This window comes from Oryx dammah, unplaced genomic scaffold (assembly GCF_014754425.2).
Source record: "Oryx dammah isolate SB20612 unplaced genomic scaffold, SCBI_Odam_1.1 HiC_scaffold_19, whole genome shotgun sequence".
NCBI classification, from domain to species: Eukaryota; Metazoa; Chordata; class Mammalia; order Artiodactyla; family Bovidae; genus Oryx; species Oryx dammah.
Genome location: NW_024070203.1, coordinates 21,922,546 through 21,941,013, shown reverse-complemented (window position 1 = coordinate 21,941,013; position 18,468 = coordinate 21,922,546). Strand labels below are relative to the sequence as shown.

Here is an 18,468-nt window from a genome sequence, read left to right as displayed (position 1 = left end):
ATGTATTACACATAAGAATTATAAATCAAAATAATATAATTGCTGTGTAGAAGGTATAGATACTATGATTTTTTTCCTTTAACAGATCGAGAGACAAATCTAATACAGTTGGTTTCCATCAGAAGATCTAAGCGTTCTTCAACTTCATTGACAGTGATAGTAACTTACTATTTTTGTTTTAGAGGAAAGCTTTCTCCCAGATATCCAGGGCTATGGTGATGTTTAATAATAAACACTAACTGTTCAATTATTAGTAATTTAGTAATGGAGACATTAAAGATTTAAATTATCATTGGGTAATATAGTTAGTTGAAAGTATAGCTTATTTTATTTTATTTATTTTTTAATTTTTATTTTGACTTTATTTTGCTTTACAATACTGTATTGGTTTTGCCATACATTGACATGAATCAGCCACGGGTGTATGTGAGTTCCCAATCCTGAACCCCTCTCCCTGAAAGTATAGCTTATTTTAAAAGGGGTCTTAATTATCCAAACCCCCAGACTTACAGAGCTGCATTAGGAAAGCGAATGTCATTACAAAACAGCAGTATTCAGTGGTGGACAGCCCATGAAGCTGAATTCTCCCAGCACCCCACAGTGCTCATGCGCCTGGCCCATGCTCTGTCAGCTCAGCTGCGAGGCTTTCTGTGCAGTTGCTGGATGCCTGTTGGCTCAGAATGAGTTAGAAATTATTCGTAACACCTCACCATCAGAGAAGGAGGACTCTAGAGGCCAGTATATCTCACACCAGGCGACACTGGTGAATTTCCATGTCTTGGGTATCTCTAAAGAAGAAATGGTTAATTTAGGAGTATGCAGAATTTACTAAAATAAATGTGTGTGTGTGTAGTGTTTTTAAAGTGGCTTCTACATTGCAGGCAGTCTTTTGTTTTTTGTTTTTTTTTATTAGTACTGCTAACCCTGAGAGATTGACAGAAGGATTTTTCTGTTTCCTGACTAAGCCTCAGAGAGCATTATTGAACAGATTGCCCCAAGAGCCTGTCTGCACACCACTATAATATACAGCTTGGCACCCTTCTTGGTCATAATTTTTCCTTCCAGCTATGCCCCAGTTCAATTTTTCCACAGTTCAGTTACCACTTGAGATTTCCTATTTCTCCTACTATATCGTAAGTCGAGTTCTGAATTCCGTATGCTATAGGAGGAGAATAGTGAATTACTTTCTTTATGTGTTAGAAGTAAATTTAAAGGCAGTTATTGCTTAGACTTGCCAGTTGCTAGAACCTCTCTATGCTACGCTTAGCCCCCTTTTTCCTTTGGAAAGGAGAAAGTTGGGAAGAGGTCACAAAGTGAGGAGTTTGTTGGAAGGGATGGAAGCTAGGATGAGGAAGAATTAAAAGCTTTAAGGAAAAAAATAGAAAATAGGTTTATTTTCTTATTCAAACTGTATAAAAATCTATCTTTAGTAAACTAGCAATGCAGTAGTTTAATCATATCTGTTTAAGCTATTTGGCCTTGCTAGTGGAATTTGATAAGGATATTATCAAGTTCTTGATAGCTTTATGTTTGATGTCAACAAGTAGATATCTTACAGTATACTAGTACCCTCTGCTAATTTAATTACAAGTAAAGTGAACTAGGCACTTCCTGAACAGGAGGTAAAAGGATCTAAGGGCTGGAAGAGCAACTAGAAACTCGTCTCTTGCGACATGAAGGACTATGTCCAGATACCTGCAGCTGAACTTGAAAAGCCTTATGAACTGGCTTCTACAGGGGAGACCCCCATGCTTCTGTGCCTGAGTAGGTCCAGTGCTTTCATTTCACTTGTTCTTGTAATGTTGGTAACACAGTATTCTCTTATTTAAAATAGCCCATAGAGTTCTCTCTTCTTTTGTGATTACAATTACCACTCACTTTCACCTCATATTACCTTCAGTGTTATCATTTTCTAGAAACCTGAGTAAATTGAAGCTTTAAACCTCCTTTCAGCTCTCTCTTGATTGGTTGGTTTTCATGTACAGTAAGAGGTCAGGAAGTTGTTTTTCGTTTAGACTTCTGGAGAAACGCACTGTGACCCTGTATTTCCCTCCGTGGCAGGGCACTCCTCGTCTCTCAGACTCGTTCCTGCAGTCGCGTCCATTGGGCATGGCTTGTGGAGAGCTAAAGTGTTTAAAGGAGTTTAGAAAGTGTCCAGTCCTTGAGTTTTGTTGTTGTTGTTTAGTCACTGAGTCATGTCTGACTCTTTGTGACCCCATGGACTGCAGTTTAGTGTGGCGGTTACCCTTTAAAGTCATCATGTCTGGTTGGAATCTCTGCTCCTCTGTATGTACCAGCTGTATTATATGGGATATGGGACAAATGAGCCTCCCTTAGCTCCTTTGCTCCTTTGTCAAACAAAGTTGCTGCTAACCCTCTCAGAGAGTTGCCGCAGGAGTACGTGAGTAATGCTGCCAAGTACTTAGTACAGTGCTGCACACATCACGTTCAGAAAAAAGCAGTCATCCCCTTGGACTCGGGTCTTGTTATCAAAAGCTTGTTGTGAACCACACAGAGAATTTGTTGGATGTTTAGATGATTAATTCTCAGCAAAGGTTTTCACACTGTTGGGAACAGTCTCAAGGGCCCTCACGCACCTCGGTTACCCTGATCGTAGTTCTTATCTTATTTTTGTTTAGTCACGCAGTCTTGTCCCACTCTTTTGCAACCCCATGGGCTATAACTTGCCAAGTTCCTCTGTCCGCCACTTTTATATAGCATTAGTAATAGTAACTACCAATCTGTTGGATGCTTACCAAATGTTACACCCTTAATAAGAACTTTACATATAATAATTTTATTTCATGTTCCCAATAAATATGAAGAAGGTGCTACTGCACTGATGAGGAAACATAGGTAAGATAAGAGAAAATAATGGGCCTGCCTAACTGGACAGCAAAAGATGTTGGGTTCACCTCAGACCTGTCTGACTCCAGAGCGTCTGCCCTTTAACCTCCTATTGGGCATTTTGTCATTTTTCTTATCTTTCTCCTCTAATAGACCCTATGCTTCTTCAAAGTGAAAATTGGATATTACATGTATTCCAAAGCCCCCATTTTTTGTAAGCTTTTTAAAAACTAAAAACAGTGTATAATATCAGAAAGTATCGATGCAAATGAGACTTAATACCTTATTAAGAATTCTTAGTCTGTTGTAACTTACATAATTTATCATTCTAACAGGAAACTAGAAGCTTGGGGAGTTGTTTTTCAGTTCCATTCCAGTCTCTTTGCCGTAATAGCAATTTGAATTTTCTATATTTGGCCTTGCATTAGTGTAGCAAAGTATTCCTACTAATCTTCTTATCAAGTTATAAGCTTCTTTCATCAATTCAATACCCAGCTCAGTGCCCTGTGTAAGTTAATCACTTGATACATATTTGATTTTAATTTATTTCTGTGTATTAATATTCATCTGAAGTATTTTTATATTAGGTATAATTGACACAGGAATATGACTTTTGCTTACTTTGCTTTTACCCTTTTCTTTCTAATAATCAGGCCTGTGTTTTGCTTTTGGACTTTAAAAATAGTTCAGATATTTTGGAGATAGTCTAAAAAAAAAAAAAAAAATCCCCTAATGGACTCTGGAATTTTTTTCTCCTTTTAAAGTAGAAAACATCCTGAACAGTAGACAGCATTTTATACTATCTGCATGTGGTGCCTAAATATATGCTGTTGAATTATTCACTATTTTTTATGACAGTTTATAAACTCAAGGGGAGAGATCTTGACTCTTATACTTTCCTGTGTCTGTGGCATCTGATGTGGTGTTTGGGAAGTAGTATGTGCAGATGAAACATCTGTGTGTTGATTCATTTGACCACTGGTATCAGTGGTTTCATGGAAAGAGCATGAGGTTTCAGAGTTAGGCGTTGGATTCTCAGTTAGCCATTGCTCCTGAGTAAATTACTTGGTCAGTTCTTCTACAGTTACTTGTAAAGTGGTAGTGATAACAATATCTCACTAATTTGCTGGAAATGTTAAGTAATGTATGTGCATTACTTTATAATCACCAAAATTGCTGTACATGTCTTAATTCTGTCTTGTTTTATCAGCATAATCACTCCATTCTGCTGCAAATCTGGACTCAGTCTCACATGTTTTGTCATGTTGGGCACTCACTTGACATGGTACTGCTGCCTGCATGAGTTATGCATGCTTCATGAGCAAAGTGAGATCCGGAGAAGTTGCCTGTTGAGTAACATTACTCGATGAGATGGTAGAAGTCTGCTTAGGTCTGAGTTCCCTTAACTTCTAGCTTGTGTTCTCTCATGCTGTAATTTGGTTTCTAAATACATACACATGCACGCTTAGCCACAGACACACATAGTCCAGTTTCATAAATCATGGGAATGGCTGTATAGTGGCTCAAGACCAACATCCCGTTAAGTTAGTAGTTTGTAGGACAAGAAAACGGATCCCTCCTCCTCCTCCTCCTCCTCCTCCTCACAGAGTTCTTTCCAGTGAGATGATGTGCTTTCCCTCAAGGTCACGTGGCCCCTTAAATGAAAGAATTGGTGTGAACCTAGGTCTTCTCATCCAAGTGCATGACTTTTTCCTAGATGCCAACAACGGAAAATGTACAGAGCAGTCTTTGAGCAGTTTTTGAAATTCCTGGACTTTCCCTTGAGGTTGATTATCTCTCTGTTGTGGCTTCTTTATATAATTCATCATGTAGATAGAGGTGTTAAATGTTTTCACCAGCTACACTTCCTAGTGTAGCAAACTACTATTTTGAGACCATTGTAGCTGGAACTGAGTAGATTGGACCTGGCAGGAAAGGTGGGGTTTGGAAGGATGTAAGTAGGGGATGATGCAGAGAGTAATAGAAGATGAGATCAGAAAGGAAGTTGGGAGGGGGTACCAATTACATATATACTTTATAGGGTGAATTTGGTAGTCATGCGTGCATGTACACACACACACACTCCAGAACAGTTCGGTTCGAAACTCTGGAATAATTCATTACAGTGTTCATTTTGACCTGGTGTCTTTGGGAAGGGGAGGAGAAATTTGACTTTTTGATTTCTTACTTAATAATTGAATTTGCACACCCATTTCTGTTTCTGGCTGTTGGAACTTTTCCCCTTTGTTTTCAGTAATCCATAAATACTCAGAACTTGAACTTTTAGATCAGTTTACAATATGGTTAATTGCCGTACTTTGTGATTTTATTCTTTTTCAACAGGAGTGTGTTGCTGCTGTTCTGCTCTGCGTCCTCGCTACAAACGCCTGGTGGACAACATATTCCCAGAAGATCCAAAAGTAATTTGATCTACATCTACTGATACTTCTCTTTGCTGACCCATCCTTCCCCCCTGCTGATCTCCCTAAGGTTTCCCTAATTTCATTTCTTTACTTATACTCCCAAATCTCATCATGTACACTACTAATTTTATACTTCTCTTTTTTTTAACCTTTAAATGATCCGTGCTTGCTTGACTGGTTTTCAGATTCTTTCCTTAGGTTAGGCAAATATTCAGAATGATGGACAGGTGATGTTCTTAGTGTGTATAGTTCCTAAATTTATGACCTAATCTCAGATTATTTACAAAATGCCGAGAACACAGCTGTGACTACAGACATGGCCTTCTGCTCTCACCAAGTTCATAGACAAGTAAATTGGCAACTGCAATATTATGTGAAAGAATGCTGTGATAGAGAAGTGAAGTATAGGGTACTGCTGGAGTAGGTGGGAATGGTACCTGATTTGGACTTGGAAGAAGGAATGCCTGAAGGAGTGAAATCCAGGCTAAGAGCCAAAGAATAAATAGGGTTGGCCACACAGTTTTCACAAGAGAATTGAGAAGTAAAGGGAACATGTTCCAGGCAGAGTTTGTTCTCTTTTTACTTAAGTGCTTTTTAATTTTTCATAAAAATTACTTTTTTATGGAAGACTACAGGCTTCAAAGCAGCTGTGTTTGATTGATTTTATTTGACACTGTCTTAACTTTTCTAGAGAACTTCTCTGGTGACTCAGACAGTAAAGCATCTGCCTACAATGTGGGAGACCCAGGTTCAATCCCTGGGTTAAGAAGATCTGGAGAAGGAAATGGCAATCCACTCCAGTATTTTTGCCTGGAAAATCCCATAGATGGAGGAGCCTCTTAGGCTACAGTCCATGGGGTCGCAAAGAGTCGGACGCTACTGAGCAACTTCACTAACTTTTCTAAGACTCCTTTAGTCTAGTGTTAGGTAGGAACAAAAAAATGTTACATGGGTTTGAGTTCCAGAGGTTGCTTTATTTTAAAAGATAGCCAACTGTAGAAACTTATTGGTTATCTTAACAATTTATGAGCTATATCTTGTTTTTAATCAAATCTGATTTAAGGAACTGTATAAAGGCTAATCTGTTTAACTGAGGCTAACGGTAAAGCATCTGCCTACAATGCGGGAGACCCAGGTTCGATCCCTGGGTCGGGAAGATCCTCTGGAGAAGGAAATGGCAACCTACTCCAGTACTCTTGCCTGGAAAATCCCATGGATGGAGGAGCGTGGTAGGCTACAGTCCATGGGGTCACAAAGAGTCAGACATGACTGAGCAACTTCACTTGAACTTGGACTTGGAATCAGTTAAATATATTGGCTGCCAGATATCCTGGATAATTCATAGCATATAAGTAACTCTAAGATACGGTACCTGCCTTAAGCTTTCCATCCACTGATATAAAGTGAAAGGATACTAAATGTTGAATCACAGTGCATAAATTAGAAAGTAAAATGTTAAGTAAAACAGGGGTAAAGTTTCTGCCTTTAAATCAGGAAGGTGTCACTCACTCTGAGTTGGCAATCTCTGCGAAGATTCACAGAAGAAATGAACTTGGAAGGATATACACCATCTGGAGAAGCAGAGATTAGTTTCTTTGTACCTAAGAGAAAAGGTGTGATAAAGTCAGAGATAACATTTGGGACCAGGACCTTCAAGTGGAGGTTCTTGTAACCTAATCGTAGTATAATGAGTGTTACTAGTGCACAATTACTGAATTCCTGATTGGAAATTTCAAAAGTATCATTTAATAGACTGCATATTCAGATCATTTCTTTAAGGAATCTGAAACATGCTGCTAATGAAAATAAGGTGGAGGCAAGATTATGGAGGAATGTGAATAACAGATAAGAAATCTACTTATCTTACTGGCAGTGAGGGAGCTTTGAACACTTTTGATATGAGAGTGGTGACAGGTCAGTTGGAGAATGGTTACACAAAGAGTTTTTATTTGTGCCAAACATTTAGAAAAAATCTACTTGAGCAATCTGTAAAATAAGATGTAAGAAAAAGATTTACATGAACCTTGCATATGTATGGCAACCATAAACCCAGCTGACAACATTTCTTATCTTTAACTTATTAAACAAAAAAATCTCGTGTCCAAAATGGACCCAGTAGCAGGTGCCCAGAGTGCATCTGTCTACCTGTCATAGTCCCTGCCTTCAAAGAGGGCTCTAGTGAGGAGAGCAAGTCACTGAACCTTTGCTGATAATTACTATAATATATTGTATGATTGAGCTGTTTTTTTGTTTTTAATATATAGAGGAAGATGTTAGAATAATCCAGTGCTTGTGAAGGTGTATGCTTTCCTAAATAGGGCAGCGCTTTAACTTTTTGAAAGCTCTACATATCCAGAATGGTGATTAGCACTAAAGAGACTGTATCCAGGCAGGCTCAGGGTAAATAGGGATTAATTTCCAATCCATAAAGGGGGGATGAGAAGCAAGCAGCACTTAGAAATACAAACACTAAGCGTGGAAATACAGGCATAAGTAGAACCTATTTCAGTTGTTGTTGTTTTTATTTTTAGGATGGCCTTGTTAAAGCTGATATGGAGAAATTGACATTTTATGCTGTATCTGCTCCAGAGAAACTGGATCGAATTGGTTCTTACCTGGCAGAAAGGTTGAGCAGGGATGTTGTCAGACATCGTACTGGGTAAGGAAACTAATGTGGTATCTTTGGAAAATTCTTCCTAGGCTAAATCATCCTATAAGTTATTTTGCCATCTAGGCAGGCAAAGATAATAGATGGAGAATAAAGCATTGTAATATCATACGAGGATATGTATTATACCAAATAGATGCTGTAGCTTTTATTACTTTTCTCGTAGTCAGGTTTAAGAATAGACTCATGTTAGTTAAAAGAGTTGTTTGTTTAAGCATCCACTGATTTTTAAACTTCCCTAATGGGAATAGTAAAAATTGATTCCCTTAAAGGTCTGTCAGTGCAGTACTATACTTTAAAAATCAGTCTCAAAATTGGAAACTATCAGAAATTCTGTTAGCAAATGAATTTTTAGCACAGCTCCAGTTTTGCTTGTCAGAGGAGCAATAAAAGAGAGCTATGTTTAGTCTTAGATATTATAATAGGTTCAGAATATGTAAATTCTGAGCAGGCGTGCTGATGTGAACTGTGAGAGCTATACATCGACCCATAAATAAAGGACTACAATCTTAATCCATTCTCTCTGCTTGAACAGTAATTACTTTGCAGTTTGGTATATAGATACTTTTATCATTTTGTGATCCTAGTTTCTTAGTGTGTTCCATTTTCCAGATGATATACTGGCTTTCTCTACTTTCACACTGTTACCATTTAGAGCATTTGCTACAAATGTGAGTCTTGATACAAATAGTTCTTATGGTCATTTTTTCAAGCAAAGTTATCTAAATTCTGAATTTTAACTTTTTGTACAAGCTTTAAAATCTGATGAATTAGAAGGTAAAATTTATACCTTTCCTTACAATATTGCTGATACTGTTTTATATACTCATATTTATAAATACAAATAGATTGTGTTAGAAATTTAAGCTCATTATAACTGTTTTGGGTCAGATGCAGAGAAGTATGGTTAAAAATCCGGAAAATGGAGAATATTTGTGTTTGCAAAAACATTGACGGGCAGTTAATGCGGAAGCAGCTCTGGGAGAGGCTTTGCTGAGGAGAAGAGAGTGGAGGAGTGCAGTCTGGCCTCTGCGTCCTCCCACCTGAGGGTCATTTTGTGACCCCAGCATTCTTAGGGTCATGAGAGGATTAGGCTCTCACTCAGATGCTGCTAAATTTGCCTTTCTCTGTTCTGTGCATTTAAATAAATTTATTCTAATTATTCCTGTGAGTGTGCTGAGAAGAATCTGGAGAGCTAGAGATGCTTTGATGTTACTTTTCTCTTATGTTTAGGTACGTTTTAATTGCTATGGAGGCATTGGACCAACTTCTTATGGCCTGCCATTCTCAAAGCATCAAGCCATTTGTAGAAAGCTTTCTTCATATGGTAGCAAAACTGCTAGAATCAGGGGAACCAAAGCTTCAAGTTCTTGGAACAAATTCTGTAAGTAAACGGTTCTAATTTTAAGAGTAATTACCATAACTTGGATTAAGTCTTCTTTGAGTGTCCTTATCTGGTAATGGCAGATGCTCTGGTCAGGGTATTTGGGCAACCAGGACAGTTGTAGATGATTAGAACATTTTGTCTCAAAGTTTTATTGTTGCTCTCTGTGAAATCCGGAACATAACGAATCATAAGAAGTGGTAGAAACTCAGTTGGCCATAAGTGGAAGGGGTCCGGGTCCCCTCACAACCTCCCCCTACCCACTCCCCAGCCTTCTAACACTGCTTCTGAACTGTTTCTGCTAACAACATTCATTTTCTTTTATCCGGAACCGTAGTTTATTAAACATGTGTGGGGTAAGGAAGGCATATTTAATAAAGAAAATAAAATATAGTGATAACCCTTCTCCTCATCTTTAGTTTCATTGTATCACCTTCAGCCTCAGTCTCTAGTTCTGTCTTCATCTCTGAGGAAGCTTTCGGGCATTCAACCAATCTACATGTTTCCATCCAGGTTCTTCTCAACAAAAGAGTCATCTGTTACCTGCTGTTGCTTGCAGACAGCTGTTTCATGGTTAGGAACTGTGGGTGCTGACTGGCAACACGGCTTCTAGGGTTCGACTGCCTTACTCTGTACTATGCCTACAGCACTTTATAGCTGTGTATCTTGGGCAAGTTATTTAACCACTCCTTGCCTTAGTTTTTCATCTGTGAAGCAAGGATAATTATAGTACCAATCTTATAGGATTGTTGTATGATGTGAGTTAATATCAAGTTCTTACAACAGTGTATGGCACTGTTAGTTATTATTGTTGGTAGTAATATAATATTTTCCTTTTTTTAACCTAGATTATGTAAATAAAATCCCCGTTTGAAAACCCTTAGTATGATTTTGTCCGTTAGTTTCAGAGGGAAAATGTTGGCTATTTCCATATACAGTTAGGTGGTGTGACAGGCTCCATCTCAGTCAGCGTAGCCACTTTGTTTCTCCTACTTCCTTTACAGTTAGGTGAGGAAAGTCTAGGAGAAATTTTTTTTTTTATTTATGGAAATATAATTGATTTACAACATTGTGTTAATTTCTACTGTATAGCAAAGTGACTCAGTTATATATATATATATATATATATAATGTATACTTTTTTCATTTTCTTCTCCGTTACAGTTTATCACAGTTTATCACAGGATACTGTACTGCTGTACAGTAGGACATTGTCATTCATCCATCCTGTATATTTAGGGGAAATGTTTTAATGGCTGTGGGGCAAAGGAGTTCTAGTGTGAGAAATCTCCAGAATTTTCTTTACTTGAAGTCAGCAATGCCGTTAGAATTCCTTTAATGACTCATTTGAGAAAAAGACAAACATCTCCAGTAACCTACTTTTGATTTGAGTGAATTGTATTAAGTGAAATGCTATATTATCTTGACCAGCATTGTTTATATAGTATTTCCTGGAAGTCTGATTTTAATTTCTTTGGGGTGCTGAGTTCTCAAACATTGAAAATTGAATGTTAAAAAAATATTGTCATACATGACCGATTCAGGACTTTTGTGTTTATTAGTAGTCTTTGTACTTTTTTTTTTTTTTTGGCTGTGCTGGGTCTTTGTTGCTGCATGTGGGCTTCCTCTGCTTGCCTTAAGTGGGGACTCTAGTTGCTGTGCAGGCCTCTCATTGCTGTGGCGTCTCACTGCGGGGCACAGGCTCTGGAGTGCACAGCCTCAGGAGTTGGGTGCATGGACTCAGTTGCCCTGTCACATGTGGAATCTTCCCAGACCAGGGATGGAACCCCCAGGTGTGATATTTGTGGCCTTTTTCTAAATCATATGAGTCATATGAAATTATTTAAAACAGATGACTTGGCTCTGGCTGAATTAATTTAAACTACTTTTAGTATCATACTTTTATTTTTTCAAGTTTATGCTTACTTTCATTTTGTTCCCAGGACATCTTTAGGCTATTTTAGAAGCAGTAAGTCACCAAATAAATGAGAAAGCAAATAAGAAAAAAAGGATGCCTATTAAGGGATCATATGGTTGGGTTTGTGACTCATGTAGGATATTTAAAATTTCCTAAACATGCATATCTCTCTCTCTTTTTCAATCTTTTAAAAAGGTAGAATAACTTTTACTGTATGAGTCTTTTTCTTCTCTACTGTGTTGGTGATGTTTTCTTCAGCTTAGGGCCTTTTTTCTTGTCCCATCTTGTTTGTATAAATATTCATTCATGTGTTATACAACAGCTGTCAAGATGTCCTACCTATGATTTAAGAAATAGAACTCCTGAAGGTTTGGAACTGTCTGTGGTTATCACGAAAACATTGCCAGCATCCGGGAAATGCAGAAGAGCTTCAAAGCAAGCACTTACTCACTCCAAAGAAACTGCATCAGAAAGTTGTAGTTAACACTCACAATGCTATATTCTTGATTTTGTGAAGTTTGTTATTAAAAAATTCCTTTTGTATATATGTGACATTTATGATATTTCATATCTCATTTGCTTTTTATTTGGATATTTCTTGTCGATGTAACAAATAATGAATGAAAATGTATTTTTTCTACACTTTGAAAAAGGTGATAATACACTTTATTGTTATTCTTTTTAGTTTGTTAAATTTGCAAATATTGAAGAAGACACACCGTCGTATCATAGACGTTACGACTTTTTTGTATCTCGCTTCAGTGCCATGTGTCACTCCTATCATAGTGATCCAGAAACACGAACAGAGTATGTATTGTCTTATAATTTATAGTCATGGAGTAATTTGTTGATGAATATTATGTTTATATCTTACATAATGATTACCAAAGAAGATGGGAAATGTATGCTTTATTCCTAAAGTCCAGCTTTTCATTGCTGTTAGAAGAACTGACTGAAGCAGCAAAATTGAGAGTGGTTTCCTAACTGGATCAGAATAAAATGCAGTCTCCACTGTAGCCCAGAATGCCCCTTTAATGCTCCCCTCACCGATGTTAGATCCTGTCATCCTGTCATTTCTTCCCCCTTTCACGCTGATCCAGTGCCTAGGTCTCGCTTGTGTGAGCACATCAGGGACACTTCTCCCCAGAGCCTTTGGACTGAGTGGCCTCCTGGCTTAGAACAACTCCCCAGATACCTTCCTTATGGCTTCTTACCTCACATTGTTCAGATTTCTGCTCAGGTGTCATCTTACCATGAGAATCCTCCCTTGGCCACCTTTTATTTATTAAATATCAACGCCTCCATTCCACCCCCAGTCAAGCTTTTGCTTCTCATATCTCATTCCCTGGTGGCTCAGATGGTAAAGAAGACGCCTGCAGTGCAGGAGACCTGGGTCAATCCCTGGGCCAAGAAAATCCTCTGGAAAAGGAAATGGCTACCCACTCCAGTACTCTTTCCTGGAGAATCCATGGTTAGAGGAGCCTGGCAGGCCATAGACCATGGGCTCGCAAAGAGTTGGACACAACTGAGCAACTAACACTTTCACTTTTCATGGAATATGTTCATGGCTTTGTTTTATGATTAGAAATCCCTTTATTTTTAGCAATACACTGTCAGATAAAATTAGAGGTAATGGCCAGTAGGAAATGGGACTGATACTTTAAGATTTTCATAAAATATTTGACTTGGCACATACTAACTTTGTAGTAAAGTTAGGCTTATCCCTTTGTGATTATAGAAGAATCTCTCAAGACTTTGTTCTAAGAGAACAGCATGAACAGATCCAGCTTTGTACGAGGCAGAATTTGCCTTGTCTCCATGTTCACTTCCTCACCTGTTCAGTGCCATATTACTGCCACATTCCATTCTCCACCCGCTACTCCTGTAGGCATGCGTTATTTCCCTGTGGGCTTGTGAAGCAATGTCACCCACTTCCCCTCATCCTTCAGTCTCTAAACCTATTTTATGGCTTTTGGAAACAGTCCTGGATAAGCTGCGTAAACTTCTAATGGTGAATATTTCAGGTAGTAGCTAAGTGAAAGTGAAGTCGCTCAGTCATATCCGACTCTGCGACCCCATGGACTGTAGCCTACCAGGCTCATCTGTCCATGGAATTTTCCAGGCAAGAATACTGGAGTGGGTTGCCATTTCCTTCTCCAGGGGATCTTCCCAACTCAGGGATCGAACCTGGGTCTACTGCATTGTAGGCAGATGCTTTTACCATCTCAGCCACCAGGAAAGTCTAGCAGCTAAAAAGGAGGGTAAATAACAGTCACATTTGGTCAGAATGAAGGTGTTTCAGGGAAGGTGGGCTACCAGCTTAGCTCTGCTTGTGAGCTTGTTCTTTCCTCAGGTTTTATATGCTGTTTTCTGGTTACTTTTCTTCCCATCCTTGAACCGATAGGTTAGATTTTATTTTTAAAGAAGAATGAGGAAGAGCTGGAGGAACTTGAGGCCTTTGAATTGAGAAGGGAGGAGAGGGCAGCTTTCTCTCAAAATGTTACCTGTCTACATACCGTAATGTGTATGTGTCAGGACACACAGACGTGTAGTGTGTACATGGCTTGGATCATCCGCATTCCATTTTGTTAGCTCACATGTCATCCCTCTAAAGGAACCAGCCTAGTCTTCCATCTAGGTGGACTCGGAGGGGAGAGGTTCTCAGGGAGAAGCCATGAAGGGGCAGGCTGAGGACACATTAAGGGTGTTCAGGACGGTAAAATCCTGTTCTCACTCAGCTGCTCAGACTTCTGGGCAAGAACTGGGAGAGAATCTGATCCTCATTAGTTTGAATTATTATCATCCTCTCAGAATACTCTAATTCTTTTTTAAACTTTATTGAAGTATAGTTGATTTACAGTGTCTTAATTTCGGCAATATAGCACAGTGATTCAGTTACACATATATAATTTTTCATATTCTTTTCTGTGATGGTTTTATTACAGGATATTGAGTATAGTTCCCTGTGCTGTATAGAAGGACCTTGTTTATTCATTCTGTGTCTAATAGTTTGCATCTGCTAATCCCAGATTTACGGTCCATTCTACCCCCATCCCTCTTGGCAGTCACACATTCTGTTCTTTCTATCTGTGAGTTTGTTTCTGTTTCATAGATGAGTTCATTTGTGTCATATTTTGGATTCCTCTCATAAGTGATATATGGTATTTGTCTTTTTCTTTCTGACTTACTTAGTATGATAATCTCTAGGTCCAGCCATGTTGCTGCAGATACTGTTATTTCATTCTTCTTTATGGCTGAGTAACATTCCATTGTGTGTATGTGTGTGTGTGTTTTATATATTTATGTATATATCTATCTTGCATCTTGTCAGTGAGAACCTAAACAGCATTCCGGCTGTTTCCATGGCTTGGCTATTGCACATACTGCTGCAGTGAACATCAGGGTGCATGTATCTTTTCAAATTGTATTTTTCTCTAGATATATGCTCAGAAGTAGGATTGCTGGATCATATGGCAACCCTGTTTTTAGTTTTTTGAGGAGCCTCCATAGAGTTTTCCATAGCTGCCATACCAATTTACATTCCCACCAATAGTATTAGGAGGCCTCTCTTTCCTCCACACCCTCTCCAGCATTTGTTATTTGTGTACTTTTTAATAATGGCCATTCTGGCCGGTGTGAGGTGGTACCTCGTAGTTTTGACTTGCGTCTCTCTGATACTGAGCGGTAATGAGCATCTTGTCATGTGCTCGTCGACCATCTCTGTGTCTTCTTTGGAGAAAAAGTTTATTTAGGTCTGTGCATCTGTTGATTGAGTTGTTTGTTTTGTCATTATTGAGTTGTATAAGCTGTTAGTAGATTTTGGGAATTAAGCCCTTGTCAGTTATATCATTTGCAAATATTTCCTCCCAGTCTGTAGGTTGTCGTTTTATTTATGGTTTTCTTTGCTGTGCAAAAGCTTACAAGTTTGATTAGGTCCCATTTGTTTATCTTTGCTTTTATTTCTATTGCCTTGGAAGACTGACCTGAGAAAACTTTGGTATGCTTTATGTGAGAGAATATAGGAGAATCTATTTTTTTTTATTAGATTATTTTATTGAAAACTGACACACAGACTAACCCTATATTTTACAGTCCTTTTTAACTTTAAATGCTGATTACAAAAAGATGATATTAAAAGTCAGTTTCTTTTGGAACTGCCATATCTCTGTCCATCTTAGATTTTTGAGATTTTAATTTCTTACACTTATTAAGTGTTATTTTTGTTTTATTGACTTGAGATAATAGTATTTATTTAACATCTATTCCCTTAACTAAGCTAACAAACTTATTTAAATAACTTTTTTCATGACTGAATTTTTTTCTTTTTTCATAGAATCCGAATCGCTGGAATCAGAGGTATTCAAGGTGTGGTTCGTAAAACAGTAAATGATGAACTTCGGGCTACCATTTGGGAGCCTCAGCATATGGATAAAATTGTTCCATCCCTGCTGTTCAACATGCAAAAGATAGAAGAGGCTGACAGGTATTGAATAAAGATGGTAGAGTGGGGCTGTGTTATTTTGTATGGGTGTATGTGTGCTTGCTTGTTTGGATAAGAATGTTTTATCTTTAGTATTATGTATATAGTAGTCTCCTAAACTTGAGTGAGTTTAAATATATGTCCTTTCTGAAAAAATTATCATTAGTCACCACATTAGGCTGAGTAGACCACAGATTCTTACTCAGACACTTAAGGCTTTATTTCTTTTAGAATCAATTATCACTTGCTGCTTATTATTGGGCAGTCTAGAATGCAGTTTGAATTAGTACCATTTAAGCTGCAAGTGTAAGAAATAGAGATTATAAACTGAACTTCTATTATTTAGAGATCCAAGGTGCTTTTTCATAGGGAGTTAAGCAGCTACTATTCACTCTCTATGCTTTTTCAACATAAATACTAGACTGTTTCTTATTTATTCTATTTTGGCATGGAATATTGTTTTGGGGCATATGCTGACCCCTCTGCTCCCCCGACACCGGTAACCTATTGCACTTAGGAGTCTGTGGTTATTCTCCTTTTTCAGATGCCATAGCATGCTTTCCTGGAAGATTTCTGTTGCCTTACACAGAAGTAGTATACAACCAAGTTTTAGAAGCAGTGTTTTCCAGTTTGGTTTATTTCCTGATCTCCCTTTTCTTGTAGTTTAAAGAGGGAAAGTCTGAATCAAATTTAAAAGATATTTAATTCTGTAGTTCTAAAAGTTTAACTTTATTTGTAGTTTTGATGATTATGTGTGCAATGCCAAAGTAAACATGGTGTAGAAGTGAAAAGATGAAATTGGTAACTCTGTAGGCACTTAATATGTTTATTGAAATTTATAGCAATTACAGAAAATATTTACACTAGATTTCTTAAATGTGACTGTCTGGAGCTTTGGAAACCTAAAGTGTGAGACTTGATATATTTTAGCACCTTCTGTATTTTTCCTAGTTTTGGCATTGTGGCTGAGGTTAGTTTTTTTGAAGGTACCTAGCTGGTTGAGAACTGATTGCCCATGATTATGGCTCTTGAGGTACAGGATTAAGTTAAATTGGTTGACAAATTTTAAGAAATTGTATTTTCTCATGGTTTTATCCCAGTGCCACAGATATGCTTTTCTTTGTTATTATTGTACATGAAGTAAAGTGTTAAAATATGAACAAATTGTGTCTACTGAGGAGATTTACAGGTATTCTACTGAGGAGACTTACAGGTGTTCTAGTTAGCTTTTATTTACACTGTGTCATAATTTTCTACTTTTTTATTTTTGTTCTCTTACAGTTAAACTGGGTGATCTTTGGGTACCTTTTTCTTACTGAGACTGTGCTCTAAATGTAGAGAAGTTGTAGCAACTTTACAAAATAGCAACTGTTGAGTATTTTGCCTTTGGAAAATATATTCTATTAGTTAGAAACAAGTTAGTACAACTGAATTTAGTTCTCCCGTTTTGAAAGATTATATGATCAGCTTCAAGGTGTTGAATTCATGGAAGTAAAATTAAGCTCTAAAGTTATTTTAGGTAAAAAGAAAATGTCATGCTAGAAATTCCGAGAAGTCAAATCTCTCCTGTTTACCTGTTAGAACTGGTGTCAGAAGTCTTGCATTGGTTTGTTTGTCTTCATTTCTCTTTTTTTCCCAGTCGCATAGGCCCTCCTCCTTCTCCTTCAGCAGCAGACAAAGAAGAGAATCCCGCTGTGCTCGCTGAAAACTGCTTCAGAGAACTGCTGGGCCGGGCGAGCTTTGGGAATATGAATAACGCTGTGAGACCAGTTTTTGCGTAAGTCGCTGGTGTTTTCCTGGTTGCATCTGACTGTGCTGTATGCATTCTGTTTGAGTTTTTTTGAAACCCTCTTACTTGTATGAGAGAGTTATTCATGGAGCCAGTGTAGTGATGTGGGAAGGGTACGGGATTGAGTCAGACAATGTCCCTTTGAGCACTGGTTCAACCACTTCCCCGCTTCTCCCTCTTAAGTAGGAAACGCAGTCATGCTCTTGGTGTCGTGTGCATTGTTTCGCTGGGATTTCTGTTCACACCTTGGAATGCATATGCCCACTAAAATATTAAAGCAGACTATCCAAGTATGATGTATCTTATTTTATTAACTTCTGGTCAGTTCCTCATATTTGGCTTCTCTTTCTTTGCTTTCTTTTTTGTGTGACTGGGCTGCCTTAGATTACATTCTCTTCTCTGAGTAAATTTTATTGTATACTGAGTGACTAATCATAGGAATATTAAATATCTTGTTGGTACTTATATGCTGCCCTCCAAGCAAAATACATTTATAAGCTTTGAGTTTCTTCACATAGAGATGGAGGCTCTTGTCAAGCCTCTAACTCAATTGTCACATATAGACCTATATAATATTCTGTGTAATTTCTGGATATTTTTGTTAGTCTTTTTAATCATGTGCCTTGTTCTTCCCCTTCCTGATTCTGTCTTTATAGCATGTTTCAGTTCAGTTCAGTCGTGTCTGACTCTTTGCGACCCCATGAATCACAGCACGCCAGGCCTCCCTGTTCATCACCATGTCCCGGAGTTCACTCAGACTCATGTCCATCGAGTCAGTGATGCCATCCAGCCATCTCATCCTCGGTTGTCCCCTTCTCCTCCTGCCCCCAATCCCTCCCAGCATCAGAGTCTTTTCCAGTGAGTCAACTCTTCTCATGAGTTGGCCAAAGTACTGGAGTTTCAGCTTTAGCATCATTCCTTCCAAAGAAATCCCAGGGCTGATCTCCCTCAGAACAGAC

General features: G+C 38.1%; 1 protein-coding gene across 2 annotated transcripts in view; it reads left to right on the top strand.

Annotated features, from left to right (window-relative positions):
- EFR3A (EFR3 homolog A) overlaps positions 1-18,468 on the top strand; it is an 83,683-nt gene that overhangs the window by 23,057 nt on the left and 42,158 nt on the right. Inside the window, exons 2-7 of one of the 2 annotated variants that reach the window (XM_040262120.1) lie at positions 5,191-5,267; positions 7,802-7,929; positions 9,172-9,322; positions 11,926-12,047; positions 15,574-15,723; positions 17,360-17,497. In XM_040262120.1, coding sequence (XP_040118054.1) covers positions 5,191-5,267; positions 7,802-7,929; positions 9,172-9,322; positions 11,926-12,047; positions 15,574-15,723; positions 17,360-17,497 — 766 coding nt within the window. Of the gene's footprint in view, positions 1-5,190; positions 5,338-7,801; positions 7,930-9,171; positions 9,323-11,925; positions 12,048-15,573; positions 15,724-17,359; positions 17,498-18,468 lie in introns of both variants that reach the window. The other variant, XM_040262121.1, reaches the window with a different exon arrangement.